Source organism: Haemaphysalis longicornis, unplaced genomic scaffold (assembly GCF_048455015.1).
Source record: "Haemaphysalis longicornis isolate Haplotype H1 unplaced genomic scaffold, Haemaphysalis longicornis Haplotype H1 scaffold_9, whole genome shotgun sequence".
Classification (NCBI taxonomy): domain Eukaryota; kingdom Metazoa; phylum Arthropoda; class Arachnida; order Ixodida; family Ixodidae; genus Haemaphysalis; species Haemaphysalis longicornis.
The window spans coordinates 77,022,000-77,041,588 of record NW_027526460.1 but is presented as its reverse complement, the minus strand read 5'-3'; the positions used below and the strand labels follow the sequence as shown (position 1 = coordinate 77,041,588).

General features: G+C 45.1%; 1 protein-coding gene across 1 annotated transcript; it reads right to left on the bottom strand.

The window, feature by feature from the left end:
* Positions 1 to 5,741: 5,741 nt before the first annotated feature.
* Bet3 (blocked early in transport 3) lies at positions 5,742 to 19,427 on the bottom strand. Its single transcript, XM_077684716.1, has 5 exons — positions 19,097 to 19,427; positions 18,842 to 18,939; positions 18,279 to 18,375; positions 14,061 to 14,243; positions 5,742 to 5,966 (listed from the first exon to the last, which is right to left on the bottom strand). Exons 1-5 carry the CDS (start codon positions 19,136 to 19,138, stop codon positions 5,847 to 5,849), a joined length of 540 nt encoding a protein of 179 aa, XP_077540842.1. The 5' UTR covers positions 19,139 to 19,427; the 3' UTR covers positions 5,742 to 5,846.
* Between the last annotated feature and the right edge of the window lie 162 nt (positions 19,428 to 19,589).

Here is a 19,589-nt window from a genome sequence, read left to right as displayed (position 1 = left end):
GCTTTTCCCTTGCTACGCCAGGTGTCAGCACATTTCTTACCGGTTTGTTCCGCCTTTTAATTGGGGGCGGCGTTATGTGGTATTGGGTAGTTCCTCTACATACGTAGGGCGGTAAAATTGCGCGACCCCTTTCTAACGCACCGCGGCCGCCCTCACGCCGTCGTACGTGGAATCCAATGCCGTGCACCGCAACCCTCCACTGGCCTGCCGCCGACGCTGTGCCAAACAATGGCGGCCGAAGCGCGGTTGATGGCGCTCCGGTAGTTAGAGGTGCGACGGCGGTGCTCCTGCGCTCCCAGTGGTGACTTCCCCGCATACCAAGTTGGCGGGCGGTCGCGCAACCGCAGATTTGATACCCTTCCGTGCGGGGGTTATTTCGAGTAACTCTAGTATTCAGTAGTTTCTTGGTTTTCCTCTTGCTACGCCAGCCGTCAGCACATGGCTTGCTTTTTTTTCCTCATAGAGGATACTCGCTAGCTTTTTATTTTCGTTTTACTTTATTTTATATTTTTTATTCATATAGAATCTTTTGGCGAGGTGATTGTACAGTGGCGTAACGACAAGGCCGCTGTGCAACGCCACCCCGTTACAAAGGGGAAGCCGCTAAGTATCATCATCATCATCACCGCCGCGGAGGAAAACAATCCACTGGAAGCTAGCTATACACAGCTCCGCTTTAAAAAAATCAAATGTGAAAGCAAAGAGGAAGTTAAACAGTCCGCAAAGATTAACTACCCTCAACCCCTCACTGTCCAATGAGACAGGAAAGGAGCCCATTAGCTGGTGCCTGAACAAGCCACCAACGGCCACCCTTTGTGGTTATTGCCTCAACTCACAACACGTAATCACCGTTGATAACTTCGGTATGGGAGCCGTAGAGATATATGGGAGCCGACTCAGGCCCTCCAGTGTTGTTACTGTGAACACGTTCACGCAAGGTGGCCAAGGTTTCCCCTGCAGGGATGGCCACTTGCCACCAAAACGGCACGATGAACGGTAAACGACAAAAAACGATTATTCTGACTACACTTTTTCTTACTTGAAAATTCGTGTACTGGAAAATTGGACCTTTTTCCAGTACCGGTCCATCTAGCGGCCGCCGCGGCGAACTAAAAATGGCAGTAAGGCACGCCCCAAAGAAAGTTTGGCTTTCGGAGAACTCGCGCACAAAATATCCTGGCCCTGCAGTCCCTCCCTCACTGACCCGTCACCGTACCTTCCCCATGAGTCATGGTAGCAGGCTCACGTTCTCGTGACTAATCTGCAGTGTTCGAAGCGCCCCTTTTCTTTTCTTTTTTTTTTTTTTTCATTTTCGTAACCACCTCACTGGCAGCCATGTGCTGGCAGCGTGGTCAGCATCAAAGGTCTTTGCCCCTTTTCTTAGAAAACCATTATTGCGTACACATACGAAACCTCTAGTTAGAAAGTTGTCGATTCCAGCTAGAATCTAATAATCTATTCATAAATGAAGCTGGAAATTATGATTTCTTGCTAGAAATGCTTTTCCCATTTTCACGGGCGTTGTCAACTCGCGACGCTTAAGGCGTGCAGCAGAAAACCTTCTGCAGTTCCTTGGAAAATTTTAATGGATTCTAGAACCGCGATTTTGCAAGAGCATCCACAGTAGCGCATGACATCCTGGAAAGTGGTCAAAGGGGAGAGAAGAAGCAATTTGCCTGCAGCCCCTGAACAGCAAATGTCAGCAAGAAGTGGGAATGTGTCCATACAAGGTCAATGTCCTTTTGAGGTTGATGTCGTGTGGTTGAGAGACAAAGGTGCCATAGATGCAATTCCCGAGCTTGGATCATGGCTTGGTGCCCCCCGGAGCGTGGGTTTGGGTTCATGCTCGGGATCGGTGAATAAGCAACATTTTTTTTATATTTTTATAACTGTACTTTGCTCATTTGCTCTATAAATACGGTTCAAAATTTGTACTAACAGTGTTTGCTCTGGTTTCAAGGTTGCTTTGTTTTATCGATGACTGCGAGGTAACCAGTGACTTTCGAGCTTGTGTAAGGAAATGCAAAGTTGCTTAGACCTTCTTGCACCTGGTTCCATGTGCTTTGAGGCAATATGTTGTAGACCATTTAAAAGAAATTAAAAATGTGTGAATTAATAAGCTCGTTCAATAGCTGCACCTTTTAAAAAATTTAGGAAGTTCGGCCGGTTGAGGTGTCGGCGAAACGCCAGACAGTTACCGGCCTCTATCTCCCCTTCCCCCACCCCCAACAACCACTTCCTCCTCCTCCTCCCTAAATGCATTATGAAACAATGTTAAGATACACACTTGCCTGAAGCAATTTTTCACACGTGTAGATCTAAATCCTGATACTGTTTAAGCAACCAGTATTTTCAATGCTGAGGGCTTGCAAAAAAGAAAGAAAAGAAAACATAAAATATTGCACCCTCAAGGCTAAACATTACTTTTATGACACTCCCTAAATGTGCACCGTCATAAATGTGCACGTGCATTTTAACTACCTTTTTCACAGTGCCTATGGAGGGACTAGTACTTCCTATAATCTTAATCTTTTGTGGTCCATTGTCGGGCCCTACCCAACAACGCAAAACGGCCGTAGCGGTCCGTTGTCAAGCTGTGCCCGACATGTGTGTTCAAGGCTAAATTTCCCTGTTTTTCTCACAGTGATGCGCCCACATCCTTTGTATACATGACGCACCATCTCTTGACAGATAAGTAAACTTTGAAGTTTTTTCTTTTTGCACTAGGGTGCAGCAGAATGTTCAGCACGGCCTTTCTGGATCCCAGAGAGTTTTCTTGTGCACGCTGTTCCCTGCGACGCATGGCCACTTCCTTATCGCGTGCGTTATACAGGGGTGAACTTAGAGAAAGCGATGGTGAATTCAGTGAGGACGAGAATTGCGTGCCCCCACCAGTTAGCGATGGCACTGATTTGATAGAAGCAAGCGATGAAGAGCATGACGGTGGCGGAGACAGCACCGCGCGGATCCTTGCTCTGTGAGCTACGCATTTTGTTGAAAGACAATGAAATGGCGGTGAAAGCTTTTTTTTTTTTTTTTCTGGCATCTAGAGGTGTTCATTGCTCATAGTTTTATTTAGAGGCGCACACAGCTGCAGAATCATGGCGAAAAAGAGCAGGAAAACCTGCGGTACTGCCGCAACCTCATCAAACAGCTGGTGGGTGATCTGAGGGCTCGAGCCAAAAAACAAGGCTGCACGTACGGAGTGCGCGGAAAGGCTAGGTGGGATGAGCCATTTCATCTACAAACTCCCAGGTAGAAGCAACAAAGACTGCGCTGTTTTTAGCGACAGAAAAACAAAAGAATGCAGGTGGGAAATTATTGTTCTGCAAAACCTGCAGTAAAAACCATGGCCTGCACTCAGGAGAATGTTTCAAGCAGTTTCAAACGCTGCTCAAATATTGGTAAGGGAATTGCAGGCTGAATGCAAAAGAAAAAAATAAATATCCTACGAGTTTTTCTTGCACAGTTCGCAGTTTTCTTTGTGGCGCCATTAAATGGCAAAATAGCTGCAGACTGGAATGGCCGGAAATTCGGTAAAAAATCCGGACTGCAACGGATTAATTGTGGCTGGACTGTTCCACAGCTTTTTTTTTTTTTTTTCTGGTAAATGTAATTGTCAAACCTCTGGCTTTTACTTTTTTGATCAAATGGTAACGTTTATCCACTACGAACTCCACAAAATGCAAATAATAACAGAAGTACCACATGTAAATACAACAAAACTTCCTATTTATTAAGAGTTGCAGTCCATGAAAGCGGCCAAGGAAGGAGGAGACGAATTACATCAGAGGGACTTCCTATTCCCCAGAAATCTGACGAAGGGCTGCACGTTCTTTCTTTGATGTAGCTAATTCAGCATGAAGTAAAATTAAAAAGGTTTCAGTATTAACGCAAAAGGCGCTAGATTACTTGGCAGTTGAAAATCTGGCGGCAGTGTCGTAGCTGAGGCATTGCATACAAAATGGGCAAAGGAGCAAAGAAAAAAAAAACAGGTAAAAGAATGCTTGTACAGTCGAACCTCGTTACAAGAGACATAGATGTACGAGACAATCGGGTATAAGAGACACTATTGGAATGGGAAAGATAGGGCCGCTAACCAGGTGAGTACCTGGTTAGCTGCCCTATCTTTCCCATTCCTTTTACTTCTTTTATAACAGACATCGGATATAGAAGAAAGTTATTTGCAACAGACAAGTTATCCTTGAATTTCGGTCAACAAGCTTAACAGACATTTTAACTTTCGATGCAGTACCACCAGCCGTTAACTGCAGTTGCATCCGTTGTGGAAACAAAGGGGGATGTGTGCAGTCACTATTACAACTTCAGCAAACACACACAGTGGTTCAGTCAGCTATGAAACGACGACGAGAAGCTGGCAATGGAAACCCAATGTGCAGGAGTGGTTAAAGCTTACTGCCAAGTGTACGAGTGTGACTGCACATGCGGGTGCCGGACGCCTGCGCGAGCCAAGAATACCAGGAGCATGCATTAGCCATGTCTCCCGATCACATAGCTCGCAATCAAAAAGCATCGCAGATGTTGAATCCACAAGCCTGGTGAATAACCAGAGCACGCAGCGGAAAAAGCTGTGCACTCTGGCTATTCATCAGGCTGTCAGACGCAACATCTGCAACGCTCCTTCTTACGCATCCAGTGGAAGAAGAGAAAGCTTGAGGGGGCTGTTGCAAGAAACAGAGTAAATACTGCCACAAAGCAAAGAGAGATTCAGAACCACCTTATAAATGGTGGGGGCAAAACATGAATTAGAATAAACCCTTTCGACATGCTGTAGCGTTCCTTTGTGCCTGTTTTCGTCGTAGGGTGCCTACATTGAACTGGAGGTTGATCAGTGAGTGAAAACATGGCACGCTGCTTATAAGAGACCCCTTATATGAGAGACAAACTGCTCCCTGCTGTGTGTATCTTATAAAAGGGTTCAACTGTATTTCCAACAGATTACTCGTGGAAGCCCCTGTCAGCAAAATAAAGCAGACAAATCGAAAGAAAAAATCAGCAAACTTGGGTCTGGATGGGAATTGAAGAATGCTTCCGTAAATGTTGTTTTTGATAGGGGATGCGAGCGCTTTGTTAGTGCTGGGGACGTTAGAAATTTTCAATTACTGAAACCCAGATAGCAAATATTGTACAATACGATCGAATATTTGAAAAAAAAAATTAGTTTTCACAGATGCCTACCAAGGTGCCAAATCCGACCTGCCAAGGGATAATTATGGTATCATTACTGTCAAAGTTGGTGGGTTGCGACACCAAGATCTAAACCTTTTCAAATCCAACGACAGCGAGTTCCTGCGACCTGCATGGCTGACACCTTGCCGCAAAAACTGGTCGCATTTTGTTACTTTTTGTACAGGGATTATACCCACAGTAGCTTTCATTAGCATGGCTAACACAGGGGGACACACTGTGGAGAAAGAAATACTTTTATTGCAGAAGTTAAGCATTGCTTGACCCACTTCTTTGCTGCACACTTCTCCCAGTAGGGCAGGCAGTGCAGGAAAAGAAATATATGCAGCAGGTGTAGAAGGAAAGAAGGGCACTTTTTTTTTCCGTTATCCACACTACCACCCAGTTAGAAATATGTTTTCTAACTTTTCTCCCAATCCCCAGCTTGCACATCACGGCACACACATCCCACACAGCCACCGTTGCAGGTTGGCACCATAAACGTGCAATCGGAAAAGTCACACGGGGGCATTGAAGTCTCTTTCCATCACAAGGAATGTACGACTGCTTTACTGCTCTCACAGGTGAACCAGGTGGTATCTCACTGCAGAGTGAAAGTATGCTCTCCCCGCGTCCCCCACCAAAACGTCGCCCTCTCTTCAGTCCTCGCCGGCCGGAATGGCATCTTCCAGGCGCCTGACAAACTTTATCCGCAGCTCGGACGTGGAGTCCCCCTTCAGCTGGTCGTGCACGAAACAGGCCACCACCTCCGTCTGGACCTGGCAGTTGAAATGCGGTGGAAAAAACAGTCACACAAGTCAAATTCCTGCCCGAGTCACACCAAAAATGGGACCTCTTCCCGCATAACTTTTGCTGCCACTTCATAAAAATCAGCAACAGCACGCAGCAAAACATGTTTGGTCCATATACGTCATATAGTTTCATACAATAATAACTAGAGGGGAAATTGGCGCTAATGTCAACGCGAACTTTGAAGCGGCGCTTACACTTCAATGGGAATGATGGGTAGTTCTGGAACCGGATTGCGCAGGATCAAAACGGGCCTACGGCTGCGCAAATTGTGTTTTTGACAAACAAAAACTCTTATTGTTTGGTTCACTGCTTACAAATTACATGGCAAACAAGAGAGCTATGACCAAAAAATGGTTTTGTATGAAATAAAACAACGCGTTTAAATAAAAAGCAGACGCGGAGTTGAGGAGGTTTGTGGAGTAGGTTTGCCATTTGCAGGGGTGAGACAGCTGAATCAGATTTGGGAGCAGTTTTTGGAGCAGCGAAATCTCGATTCTGGAGCAGAAGAACGACGTTTATCTTATGTCACCTTAGAAGCCTCAAAAATCAAATTTTTGGCTACTCGGGGTGGGGGGGTGGGGAGTGCACTTTTTATTCAGTTTTGAATGTACATAACACTGGAACAGCCTTTCAAAAACGATTTTCTACGAAAGTATCACAAGGTACAAACTGCAATACCTTTTTACAAACCATTTTTAAATTTTTAGGCTCTATGCATAGATAGCGTGGAGCTCGATTGAAAATATCGAATTGAAAAACTAAGCAATCGTAAGGCATTTTTATTATCATGTAAATGCCGAAATTATTATTTTTGTAATCCCAGACTCAGCTTTAAGCACAAGTGTAGAGCCAAGGCAAAGCTAGCGCAAAGTGACGTGACAGTTGGCGCACCATCCACCACCCCCTCCCCCTCCCCAGCCCTCCCATTTCAATTCCCACAGTGCACGTTCACTACGATCGTAATTTGAGTAACGTTGGTATATTTAGCTACCTTCCTTTCGGCACTAAATTTCACTTCAGATAGATGAACCATTGCAATATTACTAGCTTGCAATAATAGCCCGTCCCGCAATCGGACACTGCTTGAACATTTTGAGGCGATGTAGCCTGCGCCGCCACTTGTGCATTGCCGATCGTCCCATTCCCGCCGCTCGCAAGGCAGCAATAACTGAGCGTTTTATAACACCGCAATGAGTCCGAAATTTCACTTCAAGCACACATTGCACCTCACACTCAAGGCCGAAACACGGCGAATTCGCAGGCACCACGTTGTTTTTTATGAACTCCCGTCTTTCGAGTCACGCAACTTTCCGCAACAGATCAAACGACTGAATGTAGACCCAGCCACCCCCATAACCACAACCACAGTAGAAATCGGCAAACAGCACTGCCTGAACCACGACCAACTGCTTCGCCAGGCGGCCATATTTCCGAATCTTCACCACACAAAGATGGCGGCGCCCACTAACGCCGTTCCGGAGATACGGCGCTCCAAAAATTGTCGTTTTTTCATCTACTTGCACAAGTAGTTTGTTGCCTCAGTACATATTTTTTCTACAGGACTTTGCAATGTTTTTCGATGGGAAAACTTTGAAAACGCACAGAATATAACATGTGCAAACCTACATTGTGACTTTCAAAAGAACTATCTCGGGGACAATGTGGGTTTTTTATTGAATGATGAATCAATTAAACCTTTACGAACAGCACCATTTGGGGAAAATTATGTCGTCAGTAAGCATTTTTCTCCACTGAAACTGAAGAAGAGTTAAAAGCCTCGGCTCTTAGACTGTTTTGGCGCAGTTTGGCGCAATTTTTGCAATTTTAAAGCTTTTGGAGCAGTCTGGCGCAGCAAAACCAATTTGTATCAAAACTGCGCAATATGCTCAGCTGTCTCACCCCTGCATTTGCCGCTAACTACAGAAGGACGTGAGCTTCTCTAAAAAACGATTGGTAAAAGTTTCAGTGCTTGTAGTTTTTAATATTACGAAAAGTTTTGTGCTACCAAAAAAAGAAACCGATTACCTTTGGAGAAGTTATTCTAGCCTGAATTACTGACATTCATCACTCTGCGTTCCCATCAACCGCCGGTACTACTGGTCTACGGCGTAGGAGCTGGCGTTTGCACGAAAAGTGTGCCTATTCCAAGCAGTTCGCTACTGTCCTCAGCTTCGAAAATACATTGCTCTGCCAAATGAGCAGCGCCGCAACTCCTAATTCACAGGCAACTTCGCCGCATGCAGCGCCATCACTTGTGTTTTTGTGCTCGCTGTGCCGGCAATGAATTGATAACCCACCGGACTCACAACTCTGGTTATAAAGCATTCCCACTCAGGACAGCGTCAGTGCGCGTGCAGCATTCAGTGCAACGAGAAACGTGTTTTGAACACTGCTTCCAACATTGGCAAATGCATTCATGCAAGTCCAAAACAAAAACGAAACTGGCTGCACAATTCAATCCATAATAACTTCCACAAGCCATCGAGTGCCAATCCTAATCCAGAACTGCCCATCATGTCCATTGTGGTGGACGATCGCAGTGCTAGATTCCTCTCTAGTTATTATTGTATGAAACTCTATGGCATAGGTCACTTGCTTGCCATCACTGCATAAATTGGCATTTCACTAGCCCAATAGATCAAGGCGCCACCACTGGAAACACAATCGTCAACATCAGCCTGTTTGCATTCACTGCAGGATGCAAACATCTCCCATGTTTCTCCCAGCCTTTCCCATCTTGCAATGTAGTCCATTCATTGCCCACAAATTTTCTTGCCACCTCCCTCCATCGTGTTTATGGTGTTCCCCTACTCCTTGTCCAATTTCCGAGTGGCCGCTAATATTACCTTGACAGTCTACCAGTTGTCTGTTCTCCACACTACCTCACTACATGTCTTGTCAAATCCAGTTCTTCCTCATAAAGGGACCCTGAAGGCAAAATACAAGTTGCTCTGGATCAATAGATTAGCTGACCAAGAGCATGAATACACCAATTTCACACTGAGTTTCTGCAAAATAAGGCAGAGAATAGGTAGTAAAAACGTGAAGACTGGTGTCACTGCCCCTGGCTACACTGCACAATTTACACCAAAAGTGGTTGAAATTTCGAAACAAATATTGCAGCAATACGCCTCCACAAGTTTATAAAAACTTAACTGGAAGTTTTTGCACTGTCATGCTTGGACTTCAAGGAACAAAAAATTGAAGCCATTTTACTCAACGTGAGAGCTGTCGGAAGTGCAGAGCCGTGATTCGCCATAATAGGTTGTACCACCGTTATCCGCTCACTGCAGTGCTCGCGCGCCCCCTGCCTGGAATTGCACCAGTGGGAGTTCTGGTCTCTTTGTGCTTGCTTTTCCTCCCGCACGGGCTGGGGTTGCACTGCCATTTTTTCCGGTTACTATCGTAAAAACCAACCCAACAAGTGTTCCTAACTAAGTGAACGCAGGTTCTGCTGGTTAATTATGTATATTCATTATTTTGCCTCAAATGTACCTGCAGTTTCCTTTGCACTGAAAAACAGGGAGATGCATGACAAGCGCCAGCGATTTACAAGTTTCAAACGCTTATGACTATATAAACCACTTGGCTTTCGAAACCTCTGTGGGACGCCGCGACGACAGCCGCTACGACGGAACGCCGTGCGGCTCTACTTTGGTCCAGCAAGCTCAGCTACGACGACAAGGCGAGCACCTAAAGTGCTCTGCACTTAAAAAAAAGGTAGGAACAACGTCATGGAAGCCCAGCCGATTAATCAGCCGGCGACCCCAAATGCCAACAAGTTCCTTTCAGTGCAATACTCGGCCAGATGATTAATTGTGTGGCCATTGTACAGTACTGCATGCATAGCCACTTTTATTATGACCCTATCCGGGATTTTGCTGCGCTAAAAAAAAGCACTGGAACACTTATTTTGGCTTAAGTCAGCATTGAAGTGTTCCCTGGCGGCCATTGGGTGGCACCACTCATCCATGCTCGAGGCAACACCACTATGCGAAGAGGCGTGCTGCGCACAAGCAGTTGGTTCAACGCCAACCTTCACATGGCCAAAAAAGGATAATACACTTTTTTTCATTCAACGAAGTGTCAATGCTGATCGCGGATCACATGAAGAAATATTTTGTTCAGTGGTCCAGAGCAGCAAAGGACTTGGGAGTTCGGGAAAGCATGGCTGATTTGACCGAAATTGATGAAACCGCTCGGTACATGGTAGTTGTTTTTGGTTGCTTCTATACCGCTACACATCACCACTGTGTCGCTTGCTTCCAGTTTATTGTGACGCAAACAGCGGCTGCAGCAGCTGCTGTTTATGTCATGGAATCGCTGTGAGGTAAAGAAGCGAGGGAAATGCGTTGCTTGATTAGCGATTTCTCAGCAATTAAGGCATCTTTCAGCACCAAATAATGGCTATGGGAAGGTCAGATTTTCGTTTGAAACCAACTTGCTGGCTGCCTTCAGAGTCACTTTAATTTAAGCAATGATGTCGTCCAGCCGAGTTTGTTTCAATATGGGATGCTCGTTTTTTATCCCCAAGCATCGCTTAAACCGCCATTTTTTTTCACGGCTCTTTGGGGTACGCATTCAAAAAGCAATCTGTAGCACTCTGCCCTAACTGATACAGGGAGCTCCTTGTATATCTGAAGTATAGGATTATCTCTTGAACATCTCCAGACGGACAGACCGAACAGCTGGGAGCCCTTGAGAGAACATGTGTTTGCTTTTGCCGGCCTGAGCCAATGGCACGGTTGTGCATACGACATCGTATGTTTTAGTGCAGGAAATGAACAAGTGAGTCACATGGCCATTCCCTTCTTTCCTAATTATGTAGCTTATCTGAGTGAAGTTTACATTAACTCTTTCGGGACCGCTCCATAGGCCATCGATCACATATGATCGATGGTTTCACGAGCCTGCAGAATGCAAATTTTCGCTCGATGGAACACCTAGCGACATCTAGGAGATAGTTTGAAAACTATAGTTTTCTCTTTTGTGAAGTTTCTTTTTTTATCGCCAGGCGGCAACGCATCAGATATTTTATTCTGACGGACAGTGGTTTCGAATGTAAACAAACATGGCGTCATACTAGCGCGAGTGCGATAAGAAATCCGCCTCATCTCGTCTCGCATATCTTCGCCTTCTACTGTGGATTTTAACGATGAGAGTGGCAGTGAAGAGTCGGAATGTGGCTTTAGAGATTGGATTTCAGCTCGAGTGAGGATTCAGGTGTTGATCAGCCTGGAACATCAAACCGCGCTCAAAGGTGGGTGTTGGTTTCGGTTTCCATTGTCTCTGGAGTAGGTATGTGCGCTTGAAATATGTTCTGGCTGGTTTATATTTGTTCGCTAGGGTGTTAACTACCTATGGTGGTGATCTCCTGCCACCATCTCAGAAAGGGATCAAGTTTTCGCCGAGACGAAAGCCCGGCGTGTACCTGGGCGACGACGTAGCCATGGCCCTAGTGCCAAAGAGATCATGCGCAAAACAAAAAACCAGTTATACCTAGCCGCATCAAACTTTCGCGATGAAGAAACAAAGCATTGTGTTAGATTTTGTATATCCTGAAATAATTTTATTCTTTTTTAATATTTTGATATTTACGCTTTTTTCTATCTTTTTCTGTAGTTTTTTTACAAAGTTCTTACTTTAAGATTTTTTCATGGTTCTATCGTCAGTGTTGAAGTAAAACTTGGTACTGTATGTCAAAGAACATATAAATAGCTGCATTTTGGTATATGCTAAGGTAAGATGGTGCCTTTGCTTTATGTAATAAAAATTTGTAGCGAGACCTCACTTTTTCGGGCGGTCCCGAAAGAGTTAGAAGTGGGGTCAGCATGATTCTAACAAGGCAATCTTTTGAATGAACCAAGCTTGTGTTCTGTCAGCATGGCCCTTTTAAAGTCTGTATTAAGTTACCTGTTTTCAAGAGAGATCACATCTGCAATATTCTTTCTGTTCGGTCACTATAAATTCTATCACACTCAGCCAAAAAGGCAAACACCCATCAACAGTAGTTCAACGGGATCATGAAGACAAAATACAGTTCGCTCAATAAAAAGCTGCTTTGCCCCGATAGCAACAATACCAACTTTACCACAAACTTCAACCAAGTAATGGAGACATTAAAACACACAAAGCAGTGGAAACTTCCCAGCCATTTCCCGATTTCTCTATGATGTCTCAAAATTTTGTTCGTACAATTGGTGGCCGCTAACCTAAGTTACCGCCAAGAATGACTGGGTGATTATAGTGGGGCCTCCAGTTCCAATTGACCATGTAACGTGAACACTAATGTGCAGTTAATACATGGAAAGTGTTCAGTGCTGACCCACACTGCAACACTCTTTTTTCTGTGTTGTTTCGTCAAAAAAAAAAAAAAAAAATTCTTTCATAGCCGAGATGGAACAGTGTCAGTTACCAGTGGCTTTTCAAACTGCAAAGTTGTACTTTGTCTCTGTGGCCCCTCTAAACACAAATAAGGCTAGCCAGTGAATAAAAAAAAAAGCGAGGCTATATCACTTTCCACCTGTCAGACAAATGTGGCTAGAGAAGAAAGCACGACAGAAATCGACAAGGATTGCAGGGGCCACAATCTTTGTAGTCAGTTTCACTAGCGCAGTTGCTCAGTTATCGTACATTACAAGCTCACAGTTTTAAAACCGAGTCATTAGCAGCTGTGACGTTAACCCCGCTATCAAAGTATGGTTTCAGCTAGCACAGCTGGTCATGTCGTCCTCAGCGCGAAACTAGAGAGCTAGTTGGAGACCCGGGACACTTTGACAGGTACTACCAAGGTAGAATGAGATATGCACAACGGAGCGAGTGAATTTTGCATGTGGCCCATCCTGGCGAAAGGTCACATATGCGCAGAAATAAGTTACGGGAATTCGTGTCCAACCTTGGTATAAAAAAATCATTGTACAAAAAAACTTGCAACCATTTTGGCCCAAACCAAAATGCTTGTGATTAGGGCCACCGCTGCGCTTTGTGCCCGTTCACATTACTGTTACCTTCATTGCCAAAACAAGACAAGCGACCAGTGTCGCTTGCACAGGCAAACTCATGAAGTTCTTTAAGACTTTGAAAAATTAGTGTAGTAATGTGCGCTATTTTTGCCCTCACAGGGATGAAGTCAGATAATGGCAGAGTGAACGGGTGCCAAACACATCGGTGGCCGAAACCAAAGTCCTCACACAGGGAACAATGGTCTTTTCATACCAAAGGTTGGACGCAAACTCTCGCAACTCCATCTACTCTGTATACGTGGCCCGCCACCAGGATGTACAGCACGCATTGAAAGCCACGCGCTCCACTGATTGTAGTATTTCAATATATCTTAATAGTACTACTTCCCGCTGAAAACATCAGATTGGGATCTTACACACCAAAGGAACACCGCAGCTGTGATGTGCACTGTACTGAAGTTTTATGAGTTACAGGTTACAGACTTCCCATCCTCCACCTTCACCCAAAAAAAAATTCCTCCGCATTTCCCCGAGGGGGAGAATGTGAAAGTGCGAATGCACGGTTGTCGGCCCGCTTGCGGCGCTTGCGCTCGGCCCCCGCAGCCCACCGCCTCGCCGCCTTCTCTTCCATCTCTTCAATCGGGTTTGTAGTATCACGTGTACACCACGCAGTTATCAAGCCGCTATAACGCCGCTGAGTCGCCAACGCACGCCGCTGACGACGTAGTTTGAATGCGTTAAAGATATAAGGCGCGTCACTAACACTGATATCACCGTCGCGTCCGTGGCTTGGTCGGTAGAGCGTCGCGCTGCGGCCGCAAAGTCCTCGGATCGAAACCTGGCGCCGGATGCTGTTTCTTTTTAAAATATAGAGGAGCACTGCGGACGCCGCCGCCGCCGACGCCGGCGGTGGATGGTTTGGGGTCGCTTATAAAGTGCATTCGCACTTAAAACTGCCCCGCTCATGGCTGGGAATGAAACTCGTGATGGCGACATACTTCACAGCTATCACAGCAAAATCAGTTCTAACAAGCTGTGCGGCAGCTGAAACGACGTTCGCTTCAGCCCAACGAGAAATAGGTCCCACCAGGTGCTCACCATCTCGAGTGCCCCCCGAATCACCCCGGGAATGATGTTGCTGTACTTGAGGTTGACATGGCTGTCGGGCAACTCGACAAACTCAGTCAGCGGGTTGCTCTCCAGGATCAGCGAGAACTCGTCACCGGCGGCACTCCAGTTGGTGATCGAAGGGTTTATGCCCAGGTACATCTTGAACGCCATCTGTGTGGAAGAAAAAGAAAAAGTTATTAAAAACAGGGACAGACTATTTTCTTCAGAGGGTACAGGTGCAAATTCAATGCAACGTTTGAGCTCCTTGAGAAGAGAATTAACAATTCCTTGGCGAGCCTTCTTCAGCGAGTCAATCTTTTTTTTCTTTTTTTTTGGACATCGATGTGCCATACTTGATCATTCCTTCTACTAGAGATGGTCTAACAACTTAGAGACAACTACACCAACTGAGCACCTTTCAAAGCTTATTTTAACTCATTGAGTGTTGCAAAAGCAACGCGCACTATCAAAACGAAGGGTCAAATGAAATACACCCCCTCCAATGGCCCACATAGGTGTTGCTGAAGAACAGTAATACCAGTAGCTGTTAAACTTGTGGCCCCAAGAAGACTGAGCTGCTTTGCTTGCCACCCGATTTTTATGTTTCGCACATTTGGTCCCACTCGGATGAGCTGGAAAAAACGAGCGTTGCTGTCCGGGCCACAACACGAGGATGCAAATGTGAATTCCCTCAGCCGAGCTTCCAACAAGGCGTGCTGAACCTCTTTCTGCTACAGCATGATGATTAAGCAACTTCAAGTGTTCGAAAATAACGTATTACTAGATTTTTTTTTTACACTTTCCTGCCAGGAATAAAGCCGTGATATTGGGTAGTATAGCAAACAATTTTTTCCCAGTTGCAAAAAATATGCAATACATATATATAAGTGTATGGTATTGAATTGTACAAGAGTAAATCTCCTTTGCGCTGTTGATTGTATCAAACAGAAATGCTTATTTGAAAAAAAAAAAAAAGAGAGAGAGAGAGAGAGAGAGAGTGAGAAAGCTGCACAGAAAAGTTTTGAAAACAACACAAAACAAAAACATAAGCAACAACATTGGTGTTGTTCCCCAGTGAAAAAATACACCCAAAATTTAAGATATATACTAAGTACATATACCACCAGTGCAAAACTCCTGCAAATATCAAATGCCTAACTATACAATTTCCTGACTTACAAAAAAATGTTAGCACTAGTGGGGTTCGTGCCACTGTTCAAAGCAGTTCCTCAAAACGTAGGTTGGTCACACATGCTTCGCAGAAAACAACACCTTTCTGCTCCAGTCTTATTTGTTAGTAGCATAATTCAGAGTTCCGATATTTTGGTACATTTCCTGGGGCCTGGGTTGAACAGGGGTATCAGGCTCCGGGCCAGTTTCGCACAGTGTCGCTTTCGATGCTGAAATCTGATGATGAAAAGTGTCCTCGGAGTCAGTGCTGCTAATGTCAATCCAAAAAGTCGCGCGTAGAATCATCCAAATCACTAAAAATACGGTGTTTCCGCGGTGTCGTAGTGCATGGTGTCAACACAGTCTTGGGATCATCCAAGTGCTGTCACTATACACCGCGGGAAAAAAAAAAAAAAGAGAATGTAAGTGTCTTTGCTTCTCAGCAGGTGGCGCCAGCTCTCAGAGCACACTCGGGAAGCGCGAAATTCGAATGGGAAAACATCAAAATTTGAACTTGAAAGTACACTATGAACTTGATAGTACTATACTATCGATTTGAGTAGGCGTGGGCAGGAAGGTGTTAAATTGTGCCCTCTGACGAAAGGCTTCCAATGAGACAGGGAACATTTTCGTTAACGCCGCACTAGCAATAAGTGCACTGAAAATATTCACATGAAGGTAAGATGGCCACTTAGCTAGTTTTTGAATGGCGGAATGAGTTTTTATTTTTCTACTTTTTCGTCTATATGTTGTTTGTCATTGCCTGCACTTCAGAGTAGCTACAACACGGGGTTACATTTGATGATTCTCCACTGCATTGATTTTGCCCTTTTCGTTTACTTATCTGTGATCTTCTGGCGCCTCGAGTTTGCCTCATCTTAGGCTGCCCGTAATACATTGGCTTACAGTGGCATGTGGCATGCACCATGCGGGCGAGGGTACTGCAGGCCACAAAAATGGCGCTTACGAAGACGCAAAAGTGTAGAAACAAGTTGGCCTCTATCAATAGATTACAATGCCGTGCGTGCAAATACAACACTCGTGCTAACACTGGTCGCCACAAGTGGTGCATTAGCATGCACAAAATGCCAAATGCAGAAATACACCTACTGCTACCCCGAACGCTTCCTCGCACTACAATTTTCGACGTTGCAAATGATGAATTGGAAAATGGGGTGCTGGTGGAGCTTGTCTAGGCAGTTTCTTGAAACAAACAGTCCCCTTGAGGTCCCCTCAGCACTGGTTAACTTTGAGACTTCTTTCTCTATTGCCCCAATGTGTTTGTATACTTTTCATGAAATTAATAAACCGTGATTTGATTTGAAACGCAAAAACAGGTCCGTGTATGTAACAGTATAACCTCCTGAGCCCATACATTTCGAAATGGCACAACTTCTAGCTTTTTAACACTATTAAGCAAGTTCCTTTACTACAACAGCTGGTAAGATTTGTCTCACATTTGATTTAAAATAGCTTTGAGTATGGTCAGAGCACTTGTGTGAGTGAATGCAAGGGCTGCTGTACCTTTTCCTGGTGTGCGCTTATGTACCACAACCAGTGGCAAAAATCCAAGATTACTGGCACAATCAGCTTAACGGCATGTGCAGCCGTTACAGTTCCGTAGGGCGTGTACAGTTGCTGCACTGAGAAATCACACACGTAGTTTTCACTGCTTCTCCATGGCAGCAGCACCCGCCTTGCTGGTGCTGCCTGGAATGACTGTGTAGGCCGTCTCTATAATGTGTGACAACATCCTTTGTGTCACATAAAATACGAGATGATACGAGAGAAATTCCAGCTTAAATTACTTCTTTCGAAACAAACAAAGCATTGTTTGCCATCAAAGAAAAGAAGCGGAACCAGCTCTGAATAGTGTGGTCTTCCATTTGAAGCGAAGTCATTCAGTCTTTAGCATAGAGTTTCATACAACAACTAGAGAGGAATCTGGTACTGCAATCGTATGCCTCAATGGGCGTGATGGGTAGTTCTGGATTCGGATTGGCACTCAATGGCTTGTGGAAGTTACTATGGATTCGATTTTGCAGGCAGTTTCGTTTTCATTTTGGATTTACATAAAGGCATTTGCCTACGCGGGGTGCTGGAAGAAGCGATCAAAAATACGTTTCTCCTTGAACTGAATGCCGCACGCTGACTGACGCCGCCCTGAGTAGAAATGTTTTATTACCCAGAGTTGCGAATTGGATGGGTAGCCAATTCATTGCCGCACAGCGAGCACGAAAACACAAATGACGGCGTTCTGTGCGGCGAAGTTGTCTGCGAATTAGGAGTTGCGGCGCTGCTCATTCGGCAGAGCAATGTATTGTCAAAGCTGACAACGGTTGCGAATCGCTTGGGATAGCCACACCTTTCATGCGAATGCTGGCTCCTACGGCGTAGAGCAGCAGCACCAGCGGCTGATAGGAACGCATCTCGATGGATGTCACTAATTTAACCGAGAATAACTTCTCGAAAGGTAATCGGTTTCTTTTTTTTATGAGCACAAAACTTTTCTTAGTATTACAAACAACAAGCACCGACACTTTTACAAATAGTTTTTAAAGAAGTCAGAGTCCTGCTGTAGTTGGCGGCAAATGGCAAACCTGCTCCACAAACCTCCTCGACTCCGCGTCTGCTGTTTATTTAAACGTGCGGTTTTATTTCATACAAAACCAGTTTTTGGTCACTAACTTTCTTGTCCGTCATGTAATTTACAAACAGAGAACCAGACAATAACAGTTTTTTTGTCAAAAAACACCATTTGTGCAGCCACAGGCCCGTTTCAATCCTACGCAATCTGGTTCCAGAACTACCCATCATTCCCATTGAAGCGTAAGCGCCGCTGCCATGTTTGCGTTGACTCTAGCACCAGTTTCCCCTCTAGTTATTTGTACGAAACTCTATGGTCTTTAGGACTCCTTTAAAGAGTAATTGAGTTCAGTAAGTAGACACCCGAGTAGTTTTGTTTTTGGTGGAAGGCAAAACACATGAAGGGAACCAAGCTGTACACGAAGGGCACGAGCTAATAAACGCACGCACCTGGACTTTGTCCGCCGTGTCTCGAAAGTCGTAGCACCTGCCCACGTTTGTTCGTGCCAGGAAGTCCTCGATGAGTCTGAGTCCTATGTTGTATCCCCTGCAAGACAACGCAAGAATTACACTCCACGGCCTGATCATGGAGTATTAAGACAACAGTGCTAGAACAAGCCTGGAAAGCAATCCCCATTCGCCCCTGCTCCTTCGGTCTCAAATGCGTTTAAACTATCCCTCGTTTTGCTTTAATTAACATACTCCCAACTCTGCTGCCAGTATAAGGAGATACGCTGCACTCAGCAAAACTACAGTTTACAGCTATCAACGACAGCACGGAGAAAATCCTAAACCTGCCTAGCAGAGATCTACGCGGGGCACACTCAGGGCTTGCGTTGCACGAAAACAAAACTTTCGGTTTACATTTAACCATATTAAACGCCCCTATCAATCGATCCACACCATGCATTTCTTAAAATCAAAAGCGCTGTTTGCACTGAACGCAAGTTCATGCAGCAGCAATCTGTGATAGTTTCTGGCAGCGCCAGTTCGCTAAGTGCATACACACTTACATTCGGTCCAGCTGCTTGTTGACCTCCTCGTCACTCTCGTAATCCTTCAGCATTTGGGCTACCAGGGAGCCATAGGTTAGGGTGAAGAGCTCAGAGCTCTAAAGAGAGAGGAAGGGCGGATCATGGTAGGATCATGGTAAGCCCACGGAAGAAACATTCCCGTCACACCCCCTTGACCACTGGCATTCCGCGGCTTAGTTTGGACCCAACAACAAACGTGACTATGTTTCAGAAGGCAAAACAAGCAACCCATACCACTTTCTTGGGGTCCGTGCTCCTCACAGCCTGCCGAGACATGGTGTAGTGGGTAGGAATGCGCCGAGCGCGGAACTTGAGAGTCCACTACGAATCTATGGGAAGCCGATCAAGCCGGGTGCACTGGTGGGGATAATCTGAAGGAAGAGTTCGTACAACCTATTTTTACACTCGCACTGCAGCTGAGAAACCTTCGAATCAATGTTCTGAATTAGATCACTGAAATGCACCCTATGTAAACACAAAACTTCGCTGGTTTCCCCATGCCTTCGTCCTCAGCACGCTACCATCAGCATTCCCGAACGCAGGCCGCTTACCAAAGACGCAGTTTCGCCAAGGAGAATGGTTTCGCCGGTTTCGTCAAAGCGGGTTAAAAAAACAAACAACATAAAAACTTGTTTATCAAATTACAACTCGACTAATGATGCATAACTAAATTTTACATTTATATGCGTAAATACTAATCCAGAAAACCAAGAAAGCGAACTTCACG

Coding starts and splice junctions, on each gene's coding strand:
- Bet3 (XM_077684716.1), bottom strand. CDS start 19,138: ATGTCTCGGCAGGCTGTGAGGAGCACGGACCCCAAGAAAGTG. Junction 14,244..18,278: donor ACACGGCGGACAAAGTCCAG/GTGCGTGCGTTT, acceptor TCTTCCACACAG/ATGGCGTTCAAGATGTACCT. Junction 5,967..14,060: donor TTCGGGGGGCACTCGAGATG/GTGAGCACCTGG, acceptor TTCAACTGCCAG/GTCCAGACGGAGGTGGTGGC.